Below are 26,315 nucleotides of genomic sequence, written 5' to 3'. Positions count from 1 at the left end.
GGCTAATAGTTTGATGTTCGATTAAAATTATAATAGAAAAATTAAAAATTTTTTCTTACTGACACATTGAATAAAAAGCACAGAAACAAATAGTAAAATATAAGTTGAAGACAAACCTACCTATATTGGACTACTGAATCTTTCTTTTCTCCTTAGCCAAAATCATTATAAAGTCAATCAATAAACAAAAAAGGAAAGTCAATGTAAGAAACACGTCTAGAGATCAGAATTATTCTGAGCCTGCAGATTAAATCTTCCTGAATATGCAGAATTCTATTTAGATTTATTACTCTTATTTTTTTGAGAGCAAAGAAAACTGATTTGTTGTTGTTTTGAGATAAATTTTTATTAAACTGATATTAAATCAAGCACAGGAGTTTAAAAGGACCCAGGGAAGAGCACACAGAATGTGCAAAGCAGTTTACTCCACAGACGCCGTTTCCATTCTGTGAAAGACTGAGCTGAAAATGGGACTCTGCTTTGCGGTCTGGGATGGCAATAGGAATTATAAAAATGCTATTAAATCAGAATTTTAAAAGAGAGTTATGGCCGACTACAAATTCTAAACAGCTTCAAGGAAATTTAAGAAGAGGAAAACATTTGGGAGGAAAATTTAGAACATAAACAAGCTAGATAAGTAGAGGAGATGCCAGAGAACAGAAGCATAAAAACAAAACATTAGGAATCCTAAAACCGCACTTATATTTTACAAGCACCGATAGATTTCATGGCTGTATTAGAAATAACTTAATCGTTTACCACCAGAATAATTAGCATTTATGAACCAAAACCAGAGTGCTTTATGTCTTAAAAACATGATCCTAAGCTGGTCTTTTCCTTTTATTTTTCTATCTAATTTAAAAAACTGTTAAAGTCTAGACACGACATTACTGAGAAATAAGGAATGAAATCTCACACTAATAATTATGTTTAACACTAATTAATCTTTGTTTGTTTAGGATTTTGGTATCAAATGATCTTGCCTCCCCACTTTGACAAATCCAAGAAATATCCTCTACTCTTAGACGTGTAAGTATTCAAGAGGGAATCATTTAGCAGTTAACTGCCATACTTCTCTGTGGGTACAGATTAATGAAATATCCTGCCTGCATCGTTGAGCACTATTCCCTTCTCTCATTTTGTTCTCACAAATCCATCCTACGTTTTCTCCTGACTTGACGGACAGACATTTCTCTCTGTCATAATCACGTGGTTTGTTTTGCTTCCCAGAAGTTTACAGGAATCCCACTGGTGTTTCCAAATCCTCATCTCCTTCCTTCCTTCCTTCTTTCTCGACATCTTAGCAAGCTAAAGACAGGCACTTTCAATCTACCAAATTTTCTGTCATTGACAAGGCCAAGGAATTTCATGTTACAGAAAAATGTTTACTCATATATGAATGCATGAATATGTTCTCCTGCTTAAAATTAGAATGCTACATCATATAGTTTAAAATTAAAATAATGTGATATTTTGTTGAAATGAAAGTTCTTTTAACTTCCATCCCTAAGAAGAGGCAAGAATGCGTTGGTAGAGGCATGCATGCAGGACTTGCCTGTTGTTTGTGAGGTTGAGACAGCCAATGAGTAGGAGACAGATGAGTTAGGAGGGAGCTATTATTAGAGAAGAACTGTATATACCCTGGAGTCATGTAGACTGCAGAGATGACATTGAAATAAGATGCCATGAGCTATAGGGATCATCTCTTAGTACACCAAGGAGTTGATAAAGGCTGTACCCTTGATAACATGTGTCAGATTTGAGGCTGTAAAGATTGCAAATACAGGATGTTAAAATTCATGTAGTGCTGAATAGCATACCTATTTCAAGTTTATACTTCTTTATTCTTGAGGTTGTAAGTACTAGCATTTCTTCATACTATGATCCTTTCAACCTGATTTAGAGTCTCAGTGTGAGCAACAGCATACAATTTCCTTAGGAAAATGCAAAGCATGGGATGCTCCAGTCGGAGTCCTTAAGGAAAACTACAACCTAAGAATGAACATATAGAATGTTTCTGAACTGGGATGTAAAGCTACATTAATTATCATTGTTATTTTTATAAGACAATTTCCCATATCCCCACTATTTGGTGAATTACTTCTTCTATTTCTAAGATTACACAATACTTAAAATGTAGAACATGTTTGACAATAATGTTCAAATACAAATCTTAATGATGTATTTAAAGGAAACACACAGCCTTAATGGTCATGTTGCCAAATTTAAAGGACCCATTCTGGATAACCCAGTGGTTATTATGATTTTTCAGCTCTTGATTGAGAAAGATGCATATATCTGGTCCATAGAAGAAAAATGCAAGTGTTCTTTATTTAATTTGGGAAAGTAATCAAGTCTTACAATGTGGAACTTTTCACAGATATGCAGGTCCCTGTAGTCAAAAAGCAGATGCTGCCTTCAGACTCAACTGGGCCACTTACCTTGCAAGTACAGAAAACATCATAGTAGCTAGCTTTGATGGCAGAGGAAGTGGTTACCAAGGAGATAAGATCATGCACGCAATCAACAGAAGACTGGGAACACTAGAAGTTGAAGATCAAATTGAAGCAGCCAGGTAAGTGACTAGAGATGAACTCAAACATCATTTACTGTTCTCCTTATTTATTTTTTTATCTATTTATTTGTAAAATGTGAAGATGTTCAGGGTGAATGTGTAATTATTCTTCCCTGTAGGTTTTTAGTTCAGATAATATATTTAGAAAAAAAACATGTGTCATTATAGATTTCTTTGAAATTTTTGTTTGTTAGTTTGTTTTTTGTTGTTGTTATTGTTTTTTGAGACAGGGTTTCTCTGTGTAGTTTTGGTGCCTGTCCTGGATCTCACTCTGTAGACCAGGCTGGCCTCGAACTCACAGAGATCTGCCTGACTCTGCCTCCGGAGTGCTGGGATTAAAGGCGTGCACCGCCACTGCCCGGCTTCTTTGAAGTTTTAAAAAGGCATTTCCAAAGTTTCTTTTTGTACATGATTAGAGAAAAGGAGATGACATGGACACTACTGTTATCTAAGAGTGGAGACCATAGAACATATGGGTAAACTGAGGGACGAGTGTGCCATGTTAGTCAGACTTTCAGATGCTGTGATAAGATGTCTGGCGGAAGGAACTTGAAGGAACAAGATGGGCTCATTTGGAATTGAGTTTGAGAGATTTCAGTCCACTGTCCCAGACTGATAAGCTAGGGACAACTGCAGTAGGTTTAGCCCTTTCTTCTGTGTATTTTGCCGACAATTTACACCTCATAATTGCAGCCAGCAATTATTGTGCACACGGAAGGCTAGGCAGTCCTGAAATCTCCTCTCCTTTAAACCCAGCCTCCCACAAGGTCTTAGGGCATGGGCCAAAGGTAGACGAGTCCTTCACCACAGTTAAGGCAAATAACCTTTGGTTCAATTCTTACTCAAGTCCTTCTCCCCATCCAACTCCTAATGAGCAGTGTTTGCTGCCTGCATTCCTATCCGCACCCTGGTTTCCTAAGCCCCCCACCACAATCACTCATTAACCTCTGCTAACATCTTTTGCTGGCTCCTTCAAACCAATTTTCTAAATTTCTCTTCCAAACTAGTTGCAAAGGTGTTTGAACTACGAGTTCTGGTAAGTCACAGCAATGACCCGATCTATCTCTTCAGACCAATATTCGATGTCAGTGAAATTTTCACTGCACTTATAAAACACTTGGCAGAACAACATCAAAGGAGGAATTATTTATTCTGGATCACAGTTTCAGAGATTTCCGCCGTGAGTCTTTGGCTCTGTTGCTTCTGGGCCCAGGATGAGGTAGAAAATCACTTGTGGTGAGCCTGCTTGCCTCATGGTAGAGGAGAAAGAGCTTTCTGTTTTCCCTATTTTTATTCCTTCTCAGCCCTAGCTGATAGGAAGATGTTGTCCACATTCGGCATGGGCCTTCCCCTGTTGATTATTTGCCCATAGACTCATGTAGCCATTTCTTAGTACATCCAAATTGAAAATTAAATTTAACCATCACACTAGGTGAACATGTGACCAAATGGTTGAGCCCATCCCTTATAGTAAAAACTAAGTGATAGAGAAGTTGAATGTACATTCACCTCTAGGGAGTCATAACTATGAAGCCTAAAACATAGCTCCTACAGCCTGGATAAGGGGGAATCATCTATTTTTGGAACGTTGTAGGACACTACTGAACTGTCATGAATCACAATTATACTTTAATCCCAGCACACAGGAGGCAGAGGTAGGAGGACCTCTGTGAGTTCGAGGCCAGCTTGGGCTACAGAGTGAGTTCCAGGAAAGGTACAAAGCTACATACACAGAGAGACCCTGTCTCAAAAAAACAAACAAACAAAAAGAATTAGTTTTGGCCGGGCGATGGTAGCTCGTGCTTTTAATCACAAGTATAACGGCTTCCTTAAGTATGGACACCATCTCACTCTGGGCTTCTCACAAAGAAATATAAACTGAAGTGTTTGGTATGGAAAGGAGAGGAGCATCCTGTGGTAGGCACGTGGCTTTAAGCTGTAGAGCAGCCCTGGGAGGTGGATATTCTTACCATGTGTTTCAAGTAAAGAAATAGAACTTGTCAGGGTGAAGCAGGCTTGGAATCCAGTCCATTCCAGCTCTTCTGTTCCACTGCATCCAGCTGGTAAACTGGATACGTAACCTTTGAGTTGCCGGCCACTTGCACCAGTGTTTGGAGAAGTCTAATAAGCAGGTGGTTTAAGACTGTGTTGTAAAATTATAGACCCAGAAGTGCAGAGTGATCCATGGATGATCAGTGTGTTGAGAAAAATACCTTCAAGGAAAATTCATCAAAGAAAAGAAAATATGTTAGATAAATATTCCTAAGTGAATGAAATTCCTTTATGCCAAAGTTAATTACTGACCAATTTTTTTAAGTGTAAAAGAAATTTTAGATTAAAGAAAGGATAAATTAGAGGTTTTGCTGTTGTAAAAATTATTTTTTATCTATCAAGACTGGTCATCTCTCTATGAGAGGAGGCCACAAGCCCATGGACTTGAGTTCTAAAAGCGTTAAAATTACTGAATTCAGTATTTATAAAACAAAACCTGTTTAAGACAATATTGACAGGCAGTATTTCCTATACAATGGAACACTGTTACAGCAACTAAGAGGAACTAAACACAGCAACACAAGTGAATCTCAAAATAAAGTCAGTGAAAGAAGCCAGGCACCAATGTTTACAGGAAGTTCAAAATCAAGTACAAACTCAGGTGGGTGTTTATGGAATGCACCAAAAAGAAATGTTTTAGTTTACTTTCCCTTTCCAGACAGGAAAATGACCAGGGGCCCCGTGAGAATACGCATATGTCTTCTTTGTAAAGGAGTGCAATCACCCTGTGCAATCAAGACTCGGCCCCTGTTGATAGAGCCTCTGTATTTAAAGAGTCTGATTGACAAGAAGAGGAGTTGAGAAGTGCTCTTAATTTGTTCCTGTATCTCTTGACTTTGCAGCCTTGGGCAGGCATCACCAATTGAAAACAGAATCAACTGTCCATCAATGCAAAGACATCCACACCTCCCAGGATACCACACTATTTGCTAGACTTCCTTATTATTAAAGAAATAACTTGATTTACGTATAAGATTAGGAAATAGGTGCATAAAGCAAAGTTCTTTTTTTTAAAAAAAAAACAAAACAAAACCAAAAACCAAAACAAAACCTGGATTTCAATTCCTGACACAGTTTGGTGGCAAAGATGGTCCTTAATCCATCAAAGAAAATATACTTTCCCTTAATGGTGCTGAACTACTAATCAACACCCAATACAGGATTTGATTTAGATGTTGGTATTTAAATTCTCAGGTAAGAGTCCAGAGACAATTCTAAGCCGTACTCAGCTGTTCTGCCTGCCCTTGTCTTTTTCTATCGCAGGGGCTAACCACTTTCAAGCTGAAAAACATCTGGAGAGATTTAAATTCAATTATGTAAAGAAAAGTGCATCTGGGCTGCAAATTTTTATATAAAGCTGTGAAAAAAAAGTGCCAGGATTTGTTTTCTGTGAATCATGTACATACACATACACACACACACACACACACACACACACACACACACAGAGAGAGAGAGAGAGAGAGAGAGAATTTTATGGACTCTAGTTCTGATGTTAGCATGGTAGACGTTTATCTTAGGTGTTTTTGATTACTGGCCCTGGTCCCCTTAATTTGTATTAAAGGAAGGAGATATCAAGGGCTAGGCTTTCACAGTTGTGCAGTTAGCTTCATTTTCTATACACAGTGGAAAACTGATTTGTTAACTTTTCTTGCTTTTTAGGCAATTTTTAAAAATGGGATTTGTGGACAGCAAACGAATTGCAATTTGGGGCTGGGTGAGTAGTTTGTTTGTTATTATTTATATGTTATTTATTTGTTTTGGTTTTTTGACTCATGGATCTGTATGCACTCCTTAGTGAATATAGCCCAGGGCAGGTTAATTTTTTGCATGCAAGTATTTGGAGATGAAAATCATGTCTGTTGAGTCTTGGGCCTTGGAACAGCAGGCTTCTAGAATGTCTACTGAGCTAGACATGTACCTCTGTTCATTATGATGTGATAAGGAGCCCAGAGCAAGAGTGGGGAAGGAGGGAGGAGGTGGGCAAAAGAGGAAAAAAGAGAAAGCCATGGGGGGGGGAAACTAAAAAAAAAAGCTTATTAATCAGTAAAAGTTTGTGGCTTATTGTTTATATTTATTATTTTCTTTAATTTGTATATATGGTCCCCAGGGTCCACTAAATGTCCCCTGCTTGTTTTCTTATCTCTGTGAAAAGGGACCAGGATTCTCAAAGTGTATTCTTTAGATACTGCCCAATTAAAGCCAATTTAAGCCTCCTATACCATGCTTTCTATCTCTAAAGAGGCACAGTATATAAAGATGTGAGAAATGTGGAAACTGCGACTCGCTTACCATATGTCCTTATTCCTTTACCTCCGTAAAAATAACTGTTTCCATTCCCTAGTCGTATGGAGGGTATGTAACCTCAATGGTCCTGGGATCGGGAAGTGGCGTGTTCAAGTGTGGAATAGCTGTGGCACCTGTGTCACGGTGGGAGTATTATGGTATGTAACTGCTGTTATATGCAAAGAACTATTAAGTGTTGACCTTAACATTACAGGGAGAAAGCCATTCCTTTTTTAGTTTTCTGTGTTTCTATGGAAAATAATAGGCTGGTTCCTTTCTGTGGCTCTTTACAGAGATGTATAGGATGCTCTCGTTCATGCTGTTGTTATTCAAACCTGAGTGCTATGGTGTGTTACCTGCACATTTAATTTCTTATCAACAAACCTGTTGCCAAAATGTTTAAACAGCCTTCATGCTGCATTTCTCAAATGTTTCTTTATCTTTATTCAAATTTGATTTGGGACTTCACATATTAACAGAGGAAAGGAAGTATGTATCTCTTCCCTTCTGAGTGAAGATCAAATATGGATTGGGCGTCAGAGGAAGAGAAGACAGGAACAGATGCATTTCCAGGGCGATTTTCTTTCCCACTGTCTTTTAGTACTAGAATATCATCCTCATCATGAGATAGACCACACAGCATCCTTCTTCTGAGACTACAATGCCCAGGGCAAGACTGAGAAGAAATGGACACCGAGGGGTAGAAAGGAGATGCTGTATTTTCCAATATTTTCTGACTTCAACAAAGTTCTTATTGTAGTAGTGTGAGAACGGAATTGTTGATAAGGAATATGTTCATTAATAGTTATATCCTAATATATGGTAATACCAGTCCTGTGAAAACTCCTCTTTGAAAGCCTCTCCAAGTCAAGGGATGCCAATATGCAAAACATCACTGTCTTTCCATTAAAACTTGGCAGGTGCAGTTACGATTTAATCTGCACACAATGGAGTTGTTTTTATGTGATACTTTTGTTTGGAATTAATTGTTCTGTTGGATGGTTTGTTTCTGGAGACCTCTGGTGGTCAATAAAATAATAAAGTAGCCTTTGTGAGGTTTCAGGCATGTCAGAAAAGTTCATTAAATCTACATGACCTAATGCACAGTAATGAAAGCAAGCTTTGAATAAATGTATAAATTTTCACAATTTTATTCAAAATTGCAAAAAATGAACATGTAAGTGGTGTTTCAAGACATTGTTCTAAAACGTCACAACTAAATTATGTAGCTATGTATATTTTTAAAAACATATATTTTAAATTTTCAGATCTTAATATACATGTAACTGTGGTTAGCAGAGATAAGAAAGTGGCATTATGCTTTAAGACAAACAGATTGAAGGCTGTAGAATAGATGTTGGGGAAAATTTTATTTTGCTCTTGAAGACACTGTCCCCCTATGAAGTATACAAGCCAAGATGTTAATATTTGATTTTTTAAGTTAAAATACACATGAAAAGTTCATTACCTTGTATTTTTAAGTGTCCTTTAAGATAGTATATTTTTATAGACTGTTCTCAACATACATACAATTATACATAGTCTGTATTCATTTTTAGTAAAATATAAATAGGTATTAGTTACTCATTTAGGAGGAAAGGGGGTAGTAGTGGAAAAACAAATGGTCTTCAGGGTGTTTTTAATTTATGCCTCTGTCATCCAGAAGCGTTACAGTGTTGAACTTAAGCAATAAAAGAATGTAAAGAACTCATAAAATTCATGTCAAAATGCTTGTCCGAGACAGCGACAGTCAAGCACAGAGGCAATACATGATTTCTATGTTTATTTACTCCAACCTGGCTGTTTAAGGAGACAGCTTTTAAACCATCCTATAAGCAAAAGAAACCAGATTCAGAAAGACAAATAGCACACATTTTTCTTCATACATGGAACCTAGAATTGGCATTAAAATAGAAAGGGACATACATATGACACAAAAGGAGAAGAGCAACTATCTGGGGAAACCAAGGAGCCAAGCATTCAATAGGAAGGGAGCAAGAGGGGTGATGGGCTCAATATAGATGCAGCATAGGATGCACTTGAATGGGATAGCTTCATTAAACCCACCACTTTGTACAACAAATAAACACTAGTAGTTAAAAAAAAAACAACAACAACAATGAAACTATTTATGCAGCGAATTCCATCAGTGATACTTTAGGGCAAATATATAGTATCAGATTTCATTTTGTTTAAAGTTATGTTTAATTACTCCAAATAGCCAAACCAATTGTGCAACCTGTTATTCCACTGCATTTATATATAAAAGAGCTTATGTCAGTTGAGCAGACAGATATTAATGTAATCTGTTCACAGTGCTCAAGTGTTACAGCACAGAACTTGAGACCTCCCCATAAAGTGAGGGGAAACAAATGCTTGACTTGAATTATGATGAAGTAGCTGTGTCAATATGGACTGTTAACTTACATTCCTTCTTTTTTTTATCATAGTTAATCTCAACCTGCCTAAAACATAAGGTTTAAGTAAGCTACTAGTAATTGATCATTGTTAGGTATCTCAAAAGGAGACAGATTATCATAGCATAAGTGCATGTTTATCTCAGCACTACAACTTTCAAGATAACTGGGCACTAGACAGATGACTTCCATTCAGTGGGTCTCTCTGGGAATTTGACTTTTCTTCAGGTCAATTGCTGATTGTGTTTTAGTTGTCTAGTTTGTGCTCCCACTGCCCTGATCTTGAGAGCTGAGTGCAGATGGGTCAGGGAGAGAAGTCCTGAGTGAGAGTGATCTGGGAGTCAGTATCTCAGGCTGAGTTAGCAAGGGTTACCTGGGGGAAATTCTTTCATGAGTTAAGGCACAGGAGGACAGATAAAGTGATGCACTAGATAGATATAAGAGGCATTGTTATTAGAGAAGTTGAACCTTGTCTCTTTTTTTTCCCATTACAGACTCAGTGTATACAGAGCGCTACATGGGTCTCCCAACTCCAGAAGACAACCTTGCCCATTACAGGGTAAGAGACAAACAGCTGTGCCAACCTTACCTTACAACTGTGTATAAATGGCTTAAGGACTTCTTAATTGTATCTACTTTAGAAAAAAATATATATTATTTCCAACAAATTTCTTGTTAAAAAGAAATAACACAGGTGGTTTAGAGATTCTCCAGTAGCTTCCCCTACTATATTTTGCATAATTACAGTCGTTATCATATGCTATATAGGTCACAATATGCATTCATTTGGAAATACAAAGCAACATCAGATAATTACTTTAATTATAAAAATTTCAGTTTAGAAAACATGTCAAATTCAACATATTCTTTTAGGACCCAGAAGACTCTTTAGGCCTTTAGCAAGATATTAAAATGTTTATGATATTATAACAATTAAAAGGTAAATGCATGCCTGCAATTTTCTCATTCATAGCCAACTATGTAGATTTTTAACACGGAATTTGCATAAACCAGGTGAGGTGGCAGGTGCAGTTGAGTAGTGCCCTGAAGAGCCCTGTCCTTGAATTACTACATAAGCCTCCAATGGCGGGGGAAGTAGTGGGCAGCTTGATCTCCAGAGAAGCCGCAGCATTTGAAACCTGGATGCAGCTATCACCTGCTGTCACTGCTAGTGTGGAGGCCACAGCAAAGCTGTGTGGATGTCACCCAACTGTATGAAACAGCACCACTTTGACACTTTCAAAACTTGACTGATTCTGTGAACCATATTAGTTGAGGGAAAAAAAATTGTGAACTAAATTAAAGCTTTTTGATAAGGAGGAAAATCATCTCTGACATTTCCATTCTCCAAAGAGGTCCAAAATTCTCCCTGGGGGAATGAATTAAAAAGAAAGAAAAACAAGAATAATGTCAACACAAAATTTTCTCTGTGTTGTGACTCTTAGTACATAGACCTGACCATAATACATTGCTCTGAGCAATATACATACATTTTTGTAAGATGCCATCATTATTACTATGGAGCAATAATGAACCATCTGATCAAAACAGTGAATTCAAAGTCTCTACTTTTGCAAGATGTGTGTGTGCTCGTGTACGTGCACATATATGTGTATGTATGTGGGTGTGTATATGTGTATGTATGAGTATATGCATGCACTTTGTGTATATATGTATGTGTATTGTGCATGTGTATATGTGTATACATATATGTATGTGCATATGTGTATATGTGTGTGTTTGCATGTGTGTATATGCACGCATGTGTGTGTATGTGTAACTTACTTTCACCTGTTACTTTCAACTTAATTATAAGCTTGCATATGCAAGGGGACACGTTTGTGTCAGTGCCTACATGTTTTTATATGTGTCTGAGACATGATAGAAAAGTAACCTACAAATTAAAGTGGCACACTAGACATCTCTCCTTACAAAGAATCCTCTTAATCAGGCTCTTCCCGTTCTGTCAGAGGTCTCATCCAACAGTGCACATTCTATTCTTCTCACTCTGTCTACTCCACAGCTTCAGACATCTGCTTCAGACATTGTTTACTTGATGCATAACTACAATGCTGCTGGCAAATGACCTAGCTCCCTTGATAATGGTAGCCCAGTTTGTACACTCATGCTGTGTCTTCCCACAATCCACACCCTGCTACACATCACACACACACACACACACACACACACACACACACACACACACACATACACACACACACACACACTGCACACACTGCTTTAATGGCACTCTCTCCTGTGTACCTGGCTAAATCCAGTCTTCGGTCTCCAGCTAAGTAGTCACCTTCCTCACAATGGCCTGGTTTAAATGTCAGATTCTATATTTTTGTAGTTACCCTTTTGTGACATTTTGCAATGGGTCCCTTATACCTGGATTGTCATTTGTCCCCCATCCCCATGTATGAGAAAGCTTCAACCATCATTTCTTTGAAGGAGCATCTCTCTCTCTCTGAAAACATTATGTTACTTTCTTTGTGGGACTATGGACTCTCATTTTAGTCTACCTCGAGTTAGTAGTTTCTCAGCATTGCATTTTTCCCCTCCTCCACCCTGTATTGTTACTCAACATTAAATGTCTTCAACATTTCACTTCTTGACTGTCCTTCTATGAAGCATAAACCCACAACCTATCTTGACTTAATCAAAAAGTTTTAAAGTAAAACACTGTGATACAGTTGTATTTCTCCATCACTTTTCTCATTTTGATGCTGGATGTTTTTCTTCTTAATTATCCAACCTGAAAGAGGGTTTTCTTGGCTACATCCAAGAACTGAAACCCCCTGAAAACACAGAGCTTCACTGCCTATGATTCTAATGCCTAGCTCTAGAGAATAGTGGATAAGAAGGCAAAGCGTTCATTTTAGAAAACCCCAGTTTGAAGAGCCAATGAGGCCTGAGGCACAGGGTTAAGTCCAAACCCGACACCATCGGATGTCATGACATCTGCCTCACTTCCTTAGGACACATACCTGTCATTTATCTTCTCTTTACCAGCTCTCTCTATAATACTACAGGATGGCATTTTTAATCTGCCATTTCATGTTTCTTTTTTCAGTCTTTTCTATAGGCTTCTCTTTCCCACACCAATCCTCCCTTCCCCTAAGTCCACCCCCCACAGAGGTGGCCATTTTCATCTCTCCCCTTAGGTGTTCCCTGCATGAGGTAGTCATGTAAATAGAAGTCACTTTCTCCTGCCAATGGCAACACACGCACATTGGGTGCACGAAGTCACTCTCTCACTTTGCTGCACAGATGGCACCCGAGGACTGTTTAATCCTTCCACGCCAGGAGTCGGGTTTTCTTGGCATGAAATTCATTGCTGGCAATGGACACATTAAAACTGCCAGTACCAGGGAGCTAAAGGTTCCCAATGTGTTACTCAGAGGAACTATCTGAGAGGGTGATAGCTAAGGTGGGCAGGAGTAAGTGAGGCAAATGCATTAACGGAATCGGCTCCACTGCGCTCAGTTGCTTCCTGTAAGCATGGAGGACTGAATCTGTGTGGGGATCTGAATGTGAGTGGAGAACTGAATCTAAGTGCCTATTTTTGGTGCACAGCAGGCTTTAGAATAAAGCTGCCCTCCTTTGTTTTTTAAATGAGCCTGTGCTTTTGTCTCTGGCAAGAATATATTCAAAGATTCTATTTTCCTCCAAGGCCCCAGCTGCCCCTCTGGACCCCATCATCCTTTACTTCTTTTCTTTCCCAGGTTTGCTTTCTCTCTCTCTCTCTCTCTCTCTCTCTCTCTCTCTCCATCCCTCTCTCTCTCCATCCCTCTCTCTCTCCATCCCTCTCTCCTCTCTCTCTCTCTCTCTCTCTCTCTCTCTCTCTCTCTCTCTCTCTCTCCTGTCCTAACCCTTGAATAGACAGGAGAGCTAATTCAACAATCCCTTAAGGGTTGTTGTCACTCTGCATTTTCATGGGTCAAAAAAATATTTTGAAAAAAATTTCCATTTAGGCAGGAGTCTCCTAGCACATCCGGGATTAGGAATGCACCAAGTGTGTTGTTATGCAATGACTAAGCTCATGTTCTTAGCTGGGAAGCCATTGATACATAGAACTATAGAGTTTGGAAGAGAATATAATTTTTAATATATGGCAGATGAGAGGATTCAGTCCTAGGGGATAAATGACCTAGACTTTCGAGGAACCCAAATTTCCAAGAGGAACACACCGTGTGAATTTGGGCCCTTTTACTATTGAGGAAAGAGATGCCAGGTGAATTGTCAGTGTGTGCCCTGCTCTAAGCTTGTATGTCCACATTTATGAAGGCGTATACCTGTGTGACTGACTCCTCCCAGTGGGGGAATTATTTCCTATACTTTAAAAGCTGCTATAGAGGTTAGGAGATCCTGGGACTCAATTCAGTGACACCTACAGTAATTCCATAAGCCTGTTTAAAGATTGCCACCCATCTATGGCCAAGTGGCAGGGTAGGAACTCTTTTAAAGACTCCAAGGACCTCAATGAGGAACCCCTGAGGACTTGGTCCCAGAGAGGAGAGAAGTCTGTGCTAATGAACATGTCATTTTGTGGACAGATCTGCTCTACACAGTCTTCATGCATAACAGGCAGAAATGACAACACATTGAAGCAAAGAATTCAGACAACCCAGGAGACAACTCTGCCACCAGTAGCCACAAGCATGTAGCAGTGTAGCCACACCTCAAGGAGTGGGAGGCTGCCCCATGGGTGAACGATTTCTGAAAGCTTATCTGTAGTCAGAATTGCAAGGCATGAACACAGAAGAGACTTTCATTCATCAACTCAAAGTGCCTGGCATTTGATTTGTTCAAGTTTATTCCTTATAGAGAAGAAAAAAATAAAAACACGGGGAAGATCAAGTTTTAAAGGGTAGCAAAACATGAACTTGAACATTATATAATAGCCAACGTGTATGAAAAAGATGAGAGACTTCTAAATTGTGACAATGGAACCTGGGAATCTGTGTCAGAAGCCTGAAGGAAGGGGAAAAGGAGGATCCAAATCTAGAATTTACCCCTCCCCCATCCAGCCTCACCTGTTATTCTTCTACTGTGTTACTATAGCTAGACTCTATTCTAAGATCTTTACATGTATTATCAGCTTCAAGTCTCCCTAAAACACTCTGAATCAGGATAATTACCACCATTTTATTGACAGGGAAACTGAGGCACTAACATATTAAGCAACGTATAGACGTTGAGGGTTCGAAAAGGACGAGGATGCTCTCTGAGCCAGGAAAGAAGGAAGGGAGAAGACATGAGGAAGAACAGGGAGGTTCTCAACAGATAACAAAGAGAGGAAGGGGCAAAAAGGCAGATAGACAGTGACCAGGAGGAGGGCTTCCTGGGACCTCTGAGACAGATCCATTGAGTTGCATGAGAGCTTTGGGAAGAGCAGACCAAATGGTGACCAATAAATATGACAGGACATAGACTGGGAAGGGATGGTCCTGTGAATAAACAGAGAAGTGGAAGACCAAGGCCAGGAGGAGTGGGGCTCCAGTCCGGAGCCTTGCTGCCAAGAGAAGAGGGCAGCCTGGAACACACAGAAGGGCTGATTTAACTTGTAGAGGAGATTTATTTTGCATTTTGCTCAAAATTTGATAGGCTTTTGGCAAGTGTATGAAACAGTCATAGATTTGGCAGTCTTCTGCTAGCAGATTTGAAACGTTCAATCCTTAAGAACTGCTGCATCGTTAGGTTATGCAAAACAGGGTGCAATTTTGTAAATATGCCATCTTGTACTGATTTGACATTTGTTCTATTATCCCAGAATATGCCAAAGGGAGAGAGACCTTCAGATTTAAGCCAAACCTTAACTTGTTTGTGGAGTGCTGATAAAATGTTGACTGCTGTGTGATCTTTAAAGCAGCCAGTGTTGCTTGTGAGGCCTGAGGTAGAGCCCCTGTCTGGGGTTGATGGGCGCTCTTCCCTTGGCAACTCATGGGTACAGTTGTTTGATAGATGTACCCAAGTAAAACATCTTATTTAGTGGGTTGGATTCAGTTTTTCTTAAATGTTTTCTGTGCCCTCTGCTTGGTATTAGTGATGATCCTCCCAAATGGCACCCTTTAATGTTATTCATACAGCATTGATTACAGGAGGAGAATCCATAGAGTAAGCCAGTAAGCCCAAGACAATAGCTGACTGAATTGCTAAATTGTTATCCTTTAGACCCAGTGACTGCTTGCCCTCTACAGGACCTGTGGATGGTAATGAGTATTTAGCTATGATGTCAAGTGACTATAGAACATGTTGAGGAGGGACTTGAACTTTGGAGTTCAAATGACCTGCCTGCACTGAAAGTTTGCTTCCTTGACTTCTAGCTCCAGGAAGTCGATGTTCCCTCTCTGAACCTCAACTTCCTCCTCTAAATAATGGGAGTAACCAAATATGCCTCCCAGAGTCACAGAAGTGATTATAAAAGACCCCCATACCTGCCATGAATTAAGCTTTGAAACCATGGCATCGGCCACCATCCTTATCTTCAGGAAGCAAACTGTCCTTCTGCTTTGTAGATGGCATGAGGGGTAGCTTGAAAATTGTTAGACCTCCTGTTTCCCACAGCATTTCCCTACTCTTATCAGCCCCTTCTTTTATTTCAAAAATACAAAGATTTATTTGTTGGAAGGTAGCTGAGGAACCAGCATGATCCAACAAGCAGCTACAGATGGTTCTTCTTGGGGATTGAAGGAAAAGCTCCTCACAGAGATGCTGTGGAATCGGCACTGCCACTGGACCAATCCTTTCCACTTCTTTCTGCCAGACTGTTGCTGGCAGCAAGGCTCTCCGGAAGTTTCTAGCCTCAGGAGAGTGCCAACTGCACCACCATTGCATCCTTGCCCATTTATCACTCTGAGCTTCCTTTTTAGTCCTTGGTGATAGACTATTCGGTTTGTAACTTAGTCATCCATTTCCTTTTTTATTTCTGTTTCCATGGATAGGCAATAGGGGATCATCCAATTTGGGTAGGTTAAAATAGTGTAATTAATATCTTCCCAATAATTAATCATATATTGGAGGAATGTATGCATTTCCTACGCTGGCTTTGCATGTTTCCCCCACAGCTTGAAGTGTGCCATACAGCAGGGCCAGAAAGTCTTAATAGAGAAACCCAATCGCACAGTCCAGTAGGGAACCACTCACCGGTAGGTCCAGAGGCAAAGTGATATCATTGCATTTGGGTGGGGGTGGAGGTTTGTTTTTTGCACCAAAAGCCCCAAAGAGAGTGTGCTTCTAGCAGCTGTCTGTATCTCTCATCAAAAGGTCCCTTTGGAGGCTTCTTCCAATGAGCAGGGAAACGTGCGCTGAAATGGCACACTTATCTTGCAACTGCAGAGGAAGCTTTTGTTTTATTTTTCTCTTGCTGCATTAAAGTATTTGTCTTTCTTTCTTTGTAGTGTAATATTGTTAATGTAAAACAATTTGCATCATGACACTTTTATCACAGTTTTCGTCTTTTTCTCAGTATGTTGCATTTCTCACCATGTCTAGTTCATCACAGCTACAGTGTGTACATCACAACATTTATCTTAGGCTCAGGGTTTTACTTGTTTATAAAAATTGTCTTCTTTCAGCCTGTATTCACTCCATTTAAGAAAAAAAAAGGCAGCCAGAAACTGTTTTGGTCCAAACTCCAGTAGTTATCACATTCCTTGCTAACTGTCCTGTGTATTTATATGCCTCCTAACTATTACTCTGTTTCAATGACATTTCTCCATCTCATGGCACTGGGACATAGTTGGAGCAGCTTCTGCTGTTCACACTGCCAAGCAAGGCAAGCCCATGGGGCTGCCGGAGGTGAGGTGAGGCAACAGAGTTGTAAATCTGGGTCAGGTCTGGTGGTTAAAGTTAATTATCATCTGTGAGAAAAAGGTGGAATTGAGCTTGTGCAGAAACAAGGTGGCAGGAAGTCAACACAGGCTGAGTCTACAACTAGGGGAAGAGATCACTGTGAAAGTCCCTTAAGGGGCCACGGCCCTGCAACTCAGAATGAGTCCTGGGTCTTCTAACCCCACCTTTCCATCTCTAGCTCCATAGATAGTAACAATGGCATTTAAGATGGTTTGATTTGATTGGCTTCTCTTAGAGGACAGAGGACTACTCAAAGTTCTGTGCTATCTTAGGTGATAAATCACCTGCCAATGGAAAAGACACCCTTCATCACTTACAGAGTTGTTTAGACCATTGTGGCTCAGAATCCAGAGTACCCACTAGTATGTACTTCAAGTTCCAGGATGTTTAATTAACATTTTATTTCACACCGTTCCTTTGCTGGAAGACAATCATAAGTCCTTTGCAATTTTAAAAGACATGACAGAAACAGAAAGTGAAGGAGTTTTTCCCAGACTTGGTCCAGTTTTGACACTTCCTAGGGATGGGCTGTGGTACAAAGTTACTTTCTGAACCTGTCTCGTCATATATAGTACAGGATTGGCAGAGACCTCTGTCACACAGGTGTGAGACTTTGGCTGACTTTCCTGTCTCCTTCAAGATGGTTAGTTAGCACAGTGACAGGCAGAGAGGAAATGCTCAAGGAATGGTAGGTAAGATTCCTACTGCCATGCTGTAGCAGATGGAAGTGAGCACAATGACTTCTTAATACATTGCAGAATGAGAATATTTTACTCTGTCTACTCCACTTCCACTCAGCTCTGCAAAAGAAAGCCTAATTATATTTCATTTACTTATTGAGTTGGTAAATATTTAGCTATATATTACATGCTAATGATAATAAACAATTATAAGCAAGTCATTTTTCTTACGGACTTTATTATTTAATTGAATATAAATGAATGTTGTTTGGCTAGATAAAAAAATGAATGGCTGTACAAATAAAAGTGGCAGTGTTGTGATGGACAGAGGCATGCTTGCAAGCATGCTGGATGGATGAATTTGAAATGGGTAGATATATGTAGGATATCCCATCAGATGAAAGTTTCTCTAAAATTAAATTAAAGAACAATTTTTAATGAGTTGCAATGTTTATTTGATAAATTTGTGAATAAATTCTCAGTTTGGGTCAGAAATTTCATGTGATAAGATTAAGTAGGAACCAGCCCTGCATAGACAGGATGGGGCACTTACTTTGAGCTACCCAGTCCAGGATGATCCTAGGAGTTTTAGTCGATAGAAACATTTTGGGTAACTGCACTGAAATTTGTAGACAGTATGTCACTTTCCAGAAATACTGTGTCACAGAATTTTCAGTCAGCATCCACAATTTACTTTAAACAATGCTTCTACCATGTCTCTTGACTCCTGAGTGGAATTATTCTTATTCCCATTTTGCAGAAATCAGGACTCAAGAGGGCAGCATGTGTGTCTCCAGTTGCAAAGTTCAGTAGTATTGAAACCGAAGACTAGACTTGAGCATGTAACTGTAGCTCCATACCTTTCTGGCCAGACCACTAGGACTCCCAGCAAAACTATCAAGTCTGCACCAGTTTTGTACCTAGAGGTGTCACTGAAATGCAGACCCCAACTCAGGAAGAACCAGGTGGCTGCTTTTGAGTCTGTGGAGATGTCAATGCCCTTTTCCCTATGGAACCTGCTCCAGACAGCAAAGCAGACTGACTCTTCCCAGCCTCTATCTAGCATTTTCCCTTCATCTCAACATTGTAACTGGTCCTAAATTTATATCTTCTGACCTATGCTTTTAAAGTTTTTTTTTCATCCAAGACCTCTGACCCTTATTGTGGAAGCCCCTAGATGACTCAGACCACAAAATAGAAGTTTTAACCCTTCATCCTGGCACCCTGGCTGGCTTGGGAATAACATTTAACAGCACCATTTTTCTTTAATATTACAAACGAGGAAGTAGCAAATACCCACTGATTTTCTGAGGCCACCCCTCTTGATCTTTTTCACCCCTCGCCCTCCCATACGTTACACGTGCTAAGGCTTTAAACATCTGTTTCCAGAGAGGTGATGTTTGCTTTTCATTTAGAACCTAGCAATGTGGACCAAAGTTCACATGACATATTGCAGAGTATGTTTAGTTGCAAATGCTATGTACAGGCTCTTTGAAATGTAGCATGTATGGCACCATGTGACACATGGTTGCTATGGTAATACACTTTTTGGCTGAACTACAGCAGAAACCCATGGAACATACATTGCTAATATGAGACTCTGCCCTCTGCTAATGCATAGGACACAGCCAATCTGTGATCTGGGACTCAAGGGGTTTTGTGTGCAGCCTAGGGGACAGGTGCCCTCTTCTTACATGTGCAGGGAAGATGTGGCATTCTTCCTTTCCAGTCCTGTCTCCCAGGCACAGGGCATGCTGTGCATTCTGCCATGCATGGAGACAGCATTTGCTTGAATATCGGTTTGCTATATTTTGTATCAAAGGGGGCCCCAGCTGAAAACATTTTATTTTGTAAACTGAAGTGAAAAATCAGTTATGGCAGATCCTTTTTTGAATAATGACATTCTTTTTCCCAATTTCAGAATTCAACAGTCATGAGCAGAGCTGAAAATTTTAAACAAGTTGAGTACCTCCTTATTCATGGAACAGCAGATGGTGAGTTTCAGTTAATTAGACTTTTTAGTATCACAGACAGGTTTGCAATTTCACTACTGACAAAACAAAAGCATGAGGGGCAAGACTGTTACATTTACTTCAATAAAACAGTGTTGCTTTCCACAACTCACTTGTCTTGGGCTAAATGGGCTGCTGAGTCCTAGAACTTCAGTGCCCATCTCTGCTTCCCCGTCAGTAGCCGGACACTCCAGAGGCTCTTGGCTATTTGTTTATGGCTGCTTGTTCCCTTTCTTTCCTGCAGATAATGTTCACTTCCAGCAGTCAGCTCAGATCTCCAAAGCCCTGGTGGATGCTGGCGTGGATTTCCAAGCAATGGTATAATAAGACTTTGTTCAGGGGAAACCAAGTATCTGGAAGGTCTAGTTTCCTCTTTGGGGGTTACTTTTTCCCAGGGACTTCTGAGAAGATGGGACTGAAGAGGGCTTTCTCATTCCAGTGTGAAGTTGGAGATGTGATATCCTTGAGTCATACACAGAGTAAATATTAGACAGTTTGAGGTTGAGAAACACAGTATTACATATCCTGGGAGTGTCAAAACACCATTCTTCTATTCCTGTGATGGTTCAGTCTCTCCCTGTTTTGATTTGAAAGTAATCACTTATTCCGTAAATGTGTGGCAGAGTAATTCTAAAGTGAAACCAGCATGATAATAGCTGAAATGTGAAAGCCATTCTGTTATTATGATTACTAGCCATCCTAACAACAGTGGGGTATTAATAACCAGCACGCTACAGTTCTTGTGATTGCTACACTATCTTTTGTCGAACAACTGCAGGCAATAAGCAATTAGGCTTGTTTATAAAATCAGAAATGACTGGGGCTGATTTTGCCTATACAGAGCATGTTGGGGGTATTGAGTCTTTTATATTAGAATTTTTCAGGTCAAAAAGAATATATATATATATATACATGCACACACAACATGTCTTGGGCTAATAATACTGTTGTTTAAAATGCAGCTTTCTTATCTGTTTTGGCTAGAAAACCCTGTACCCCTGTCCTTCTAACACATAATTCCTTGTGTGCTCAGTTCCAGCAGTGCTCACTATCTAGGAGTGGGCTATCTTATACCGAGAAAACCTGCCATATCTTTTGGGCCAGATTCTCAGTAGAGGTCAAGGTTTATTTTTTCAATACTTAAAGCAAAGTCATATAATACTTGAGGCATGATTTTTAAAATTAGCTTTTGTCTCCGTAATATGTACTAGGTTGGCAGTGCTTTCTCATGCATTTAGTAAGGCATCAGTTTATACATGTTTGCTTCAGGTTGGCGACTCCTTCTACATAAATGTCACAGAGAGAGCTTTTAATTTCCAGTATAAAACTTAACTGTTGGTAAATAATACAGTTGACTTCACTTACGTTTTATATATATATATATATATATATATATATATATATATATATATATATATTTAAAATGATTTTTCTAGCCATTAAGATGCTTATATTGGAAAAATGCTTTCAAAACTATTTATTTTAATACATACTCAAGTGTAGAGAAATTTGATACTTGCTAGTACCCATTAAAATAGTATGCCTGCTTCCCATTTACAGGGTGGTTTTAACTGACCTTTGAGTTACATTTGAAAGTTGATTTGGGTATTTTAATTAGAATATACCTATGTTTAAAGCCCCATTCAGTACATACAAATGCACAGTGGATTTTCTCAGTACTTGAAAAAGAGGACCAGAGATTTCTTCAGAACTAGACACCCTCTTTGACCACACTTCAGTTTAATCAACCTTTCCCATTTAACACCATGCAAGAGCTCATTTGATTTTTTTTTCCTTTTAAAATACAGCTGACATCCTAATTCTGACCCCTTTCTCTCTCCAGTGGTATACAGATGAAGACCATGGGATTGCTAGCAGCATGGCTCACCAGCATATCTATACCCACATGAGCCATTTCCTCCAACAGTGCTTCTCCTTACAGTAGCACAGCCAGGCTCCTGTAGCTTATTTAAAAACACATTTGTTCTCATTATCTCAAAACTGCACTGTCAAGATGACGATCTTAATAATGCTCGCTCGCATCGAGAAATTTCAGGCTACTTTCCAGTTTCATACCTGCAGTCCTAAGTAAGACTGTCTGTCTTCACAACAGATTATTACCTTACAGCAATTTGGATTTTTCACTCTGTTTTGTTTATCATTTAAAATTATTTCCACATCAGCTGCTGAAACAACAAATATAAATTATTTTTACAAGAGTTCTGCATAGATTTCCTGAGAAGAATTTTTTTTTTCTTACTAGACTGGTCCAAATCTTGTTCCTTTATTGAAGGGGATGACAAGATTAGGCAATGATGTCATTAGCATAGCAATGACAGAAGCAGGGGCAGGGAGAGGAGATCACAGAGTATGGTTAGAAACCCAGGTCCAAGCACACCAGCCCAACCAGGCTACTGTCAGCTCGCCTCGAGAAGTGCTGTTCCCTGCCAGACTGGCACAGTTTTCTGAGAAAGACTATTCAAACAGTCTCAGGAAATCATATATGCAAAGCACTGACTTCTCAGTAAAACCACAGCAGTTGAATAGACTCCAAAGAAATGTAAGGGAAACTGCCAGCAATGTAAGGGCCCCAGGTGCCAGTTATGGCTATAGGTGCTACACAAACACAGTAAGGGTGATGGGAAAGCATTGCAAATGTGATTTTAAGAAATCACCGATGTTTCCCAGTGAAAAGAGGCAGCTTGGAACATATCGACTTGCCCTGTTAAAAGTTGAAAATATTTGTGTCACAAATTCTAACATGAAGGAATACTTGCATCGGTTCTTACTTCATTTCCTTGAGCATGTTAATTAAAATATTTTAACCTCCTTGGCTTTTTAATGGAATATGGACGAGAATGTTGTGTGTTATTATTTCTATTCTACACACTGGAATTTTGCCTGGTCATTTAGTAAATATGCTTCCATTTTTCAGAGGTAGTGGGTTACATCTTGATTCAAACTTAAACCGCATTGACATATGGACACATTTGTTCAAAGGTTCTTGTTTAACTTGTTAGAAATTCAAGACTGTCTTGTAAACATGGAAGGAGTTCAGCTTTAAAAAAAAACTTAGATACATAAAACTGTTTAAAGTTAAATAATTCATAAGAGTTTATCTAATACCCATGAAATTTCAATTCTCATACTTAACATTTAGCTTTTAAGAAAGCAGTTGATAATAATGTGGTCATTTGTGGACTATGGAAGACTGTTTAATTTAATCCAGGGAAGCATGTGAGGCTCAAAGCACGAGAATGAATACCATCAGCAAAGTCATTTTGTAGTTCTGATGGTCCAATGGTATGTCCTTACAAGGCTTTGTGTTTTGTTTTGTCTCCAGTTTTTTTTGGGGGGGTGCGGGGGGATATAATAGAAAGAAAGCATAGATTTCAGATACTGAATTTGACTTAGCAATGTTTGAGTAACTTAAAAAATTATTTGTAACAGCTGCATTTTAAAAATGGACTTCACACATTTAAATGGAGACTATTTGCTAGACAAAGTTATCATAGGTGAGCTGCAGCATAAACTCCAAAACCTAGCAGAAATGGAAACTACCTATCAATTAAAAATGAGATTAGAGATTCATGAGAACAATGTACAGAGGCTGTGAATCAGCTTTGCTGCTTTTTCCAGGGCATGCCACTGATTCATTTCACCTTAATTAACTCTCAAGTCCTACTCTTCCATGGGAAGCATCGCTGATACTTAGCCCTGTAGGTTTCTGGCCATTATCCTTGTTTTGAATATAGCTCAGTCCCATGTGTAGCAGGACCAATCTGCAAGGTCCTAGATCAAGGAACAGGGTAACACATGTTCCTGACAGCATGAAAACATAAAAGCAAATTAAATAGAAATGACTCTTTATGGGTTCTTTCACTAAACCACATTATATAATAATGCAGGTTTTGTATTAATATTTCTCATGATTCTATAGTGTTTACACAATGCCCAAACTGTGGATTTTTTTGTTCCTCTCATTTCTAAATACATTGTTTCTAGAGCCTGAAGTAATAAAAATATCATAGCACATATTTTTTCAGGCAATGAGAGTTTCAAACTGTGATAATGTGACTAAATTCAGTTTTTGTTTGACTCTCATAGGACAAGTTTTACTGTTCAATAAGAGCTGTAAATTAGATAAAGAAACTGAGACATAAATTATAGATAAACTTAATTTAAAGGTAAATCTGAAACACACAAGAACTAGCAATGTCACCAAGATGTATAGACATGTCTCCTATGGGCATATGCAGCCTCTGGAAGCCATCCTTCATGAAGTATCCTCAGAGTGCACCAGCACCCAGGGCACATGTGCTAAAGGAATCGAGAAGCAGTCCATGGTGAAGGATAACTTCAGTCTATGTCACTCTGGCCTTTGTGTTTCTTGATCAGAATATTAGCAGTCCCACTTCGTGGCACTGACTGTTTTTGCTCTAAGTTGGAGTGAGAATACTGACTTATAAGACTACTAGATTTGTACAATATTTAAGATTCAATAAATTCTAAGTGAAGAAACATACCAAAACACAAGCATGTTTTTTTTTCCTAAAATAAGATAATTTTGTTGTGCCAACTTTGTGACAGTTATTTCAGCAGTATTTTCACATACGTCCTGAGTGACCTGAAGCATATATTCAGGATGTTTTGGGGGATACAGATGGCTGAGAATGAAACACAAATGGGGGTTATAAAGCACAACATCACTGGCTACCCCATAAGAAATCTCAGAGCCTGGTATTAACAAGACCATTGTGAAGCTCAGTAGTATTTGATCATCTCTCTTCATGTCATATTTCTCTGACAATATTAACATTTAAGCCCAAGAATTTGAATTAATAAGAAGAGATTTTTTTTACTGCTATTAAAAAGGGTATGTCTTTCAATGCATATAGAGCAGTAGTTCTCAATCTTCCTAATGCTACAACCCTTTAATACAGTTTCTCATGTTGTAGTGACTCACAACCATAAAGTTATATTTGTTGCTACTTCACAACTATAATTTTGCTACTGTTATGAACCATAATGTAAACATCTGTGTTTTCTAATGGTCTAATGTGACCCTGTGAAAGGGTCATTCAATCCCCAAAAGGGTCGTGACCCTAAGTAGAGAACTGTCATAGACTATAAATGCTAACCAATTAAATAGAAGTCTTTATTCTACATAGCCTTTCCAAATCAATTCTCCAAGCCTGTGAAATTTCTTAAAAAGCATCCATCATGGTAGTGGGATTATTCGACATTCAATGGTTAACCCTTCAACAACCAAAATCCTTATCCCCATCTCTCTGTATCTACAAGGGATTGGTTCTAGATTCTCCTGTGGATACAGGAAACAAAATCCAATGATCTTGAAATATCTCCTGTGAAGTGGCTTAGACTATACAGAAATGGAAGCTTGTCTTTCTCTATACTTCATATAATCTCCAGATTCTTGCGATATCCAGACAATGTAAATGCTGTGTATCATATTGAAAGAAATGTTAAGGGGAAAAGCAAATATATGTTGATGCAGACATAGTTGTTTTAGAAATATTATGATCAGTGATTGCATGAATCCTCAGAGACATGAAGATTAGAGTACTTGAAGGTATGTGAAGGGATAGTCCTCTCTGTAAGTTACTTCTATACAAAATCATAATTTTGTGAATTGTGAGCACCAAAATGGATTTCACTGGTAGATTTGGTTTTATTGTTATCACAGAGAAATGAGTGATGAAGAAAGTATAGTATATTGAGAAGACATGTTACTCAATCTGATTCTGCTTCTGAGAACCAAAGCAAACACCCTATTAGGGATGAGCAAAATCTTTTCTCACCTCCTGCTTGAGATATAGTGCCCTTCAGCTGAAGTCAGACAAACAGGGCAAGATAACCAGCAGTTATGACAAGCATAATATTTAAGGAACATTATCCAGGCTCTTTGGATTCAACTCCTGCCTACCTCAGAACTGCCGCATGGCTGAGATTATGTATATGCAGTGCCTAGCATCTTCCTTTCCAGGCTTCTTTCCTCCTAGCCACAGCATTTTGCTGTTGTGTTTTTTTTTTTTCTACCTTGGTGGCTGCATACATTACATAGATTCTGGCCTTAAATGTCCATGTTCTCATGTGCCAGATCTATGTAGTGTCTGATATACACTGCTGGTGTTGTTCTCTGTTGTAATGTATCCTTTATCATGCCTAACAACAGCATTTTTGACACATTTTACTTAGGCTTCTGGAACAACTTTTGCTGTTCAGATAAATACAAGAGCACAGAATTAGACCTTCTAGAGTTAACAGGGAAGGCTAAGACACTGCTGTTACCATCAAGGGGCTTACAAACAAATGGAGGAATGAGGTTGCCTGGCAGAAGCCTATGACTCCACACTCAAAAGGAAGTGGACCTAGATATAAGCTCAGTCCACAGTGAGAAGAAATGAGGTCATTA

General features: G+C 39.0%; 1 protein-coding gene across 2 annotated transcripts in view; it reads left to right on the top strand.

Moving 5' to 3' along the window:
- Dpp4 (dipeptidyl peptidase 4) overlaps positions 1-24,396 on the top strand; it is a 91,073-nt gene extending 66,677 nt beyond the window's left edge. For both annotated transcript variants that reach the window (XM_036186301.1, XM_036186302.1), the window contains 8 exons: positions 960-1,029; positions 2,381-2,575; positions 6,290-6,344; positions 6,972-7,071; positions 9,825-9,889; positions 19,789-19,861; positions 20,124-20,197; positions 21,723-24,396. In XM_036186301.1, coding sequence (XP_036042194.1) covers positions 960-1,029; positions 2,381-2,575; positions 6,290-6,344; positions 6,972-7,071; positions 9,825-9,889; positions 19,789-19,861; positions 20,124-20,197; positions 21,723-21,824 — 734 coding nt within the window. In that variant the 3' untranslated portion in view covers positions 21,825-24,396. The remainder of the gene's footprint in view (positions 1-959; positions 1,030-2,380; positions 2,576-6,289; positions 6,345-6,971; positions 7,072-9,824; positions 9,890-19,788; positions 19,862-20,123; positions 20,198-21,722) is intronic.
- The last annotated feature ends 1,919 nt before the right edge of the window (positions 24,397-26,315 follow it).

This window comes from Onychomys torridus, chromosome 4, assembly GCF_903995425.1.
Source record: "Onychomys torridus chromosome 4, mOncTor1.1, whole genome shotgun sequence".
Classification (NCBI taxonomy): domain Eukaryota; kingdom Metazoa; phylum Chordata; class Mammalia; order Rodentia; family Cricetidae; genus Onychomys; species Onychomys torridus.
This window is presented reverse-complemented; position numbering and strand designations above follow the sequence as displayed.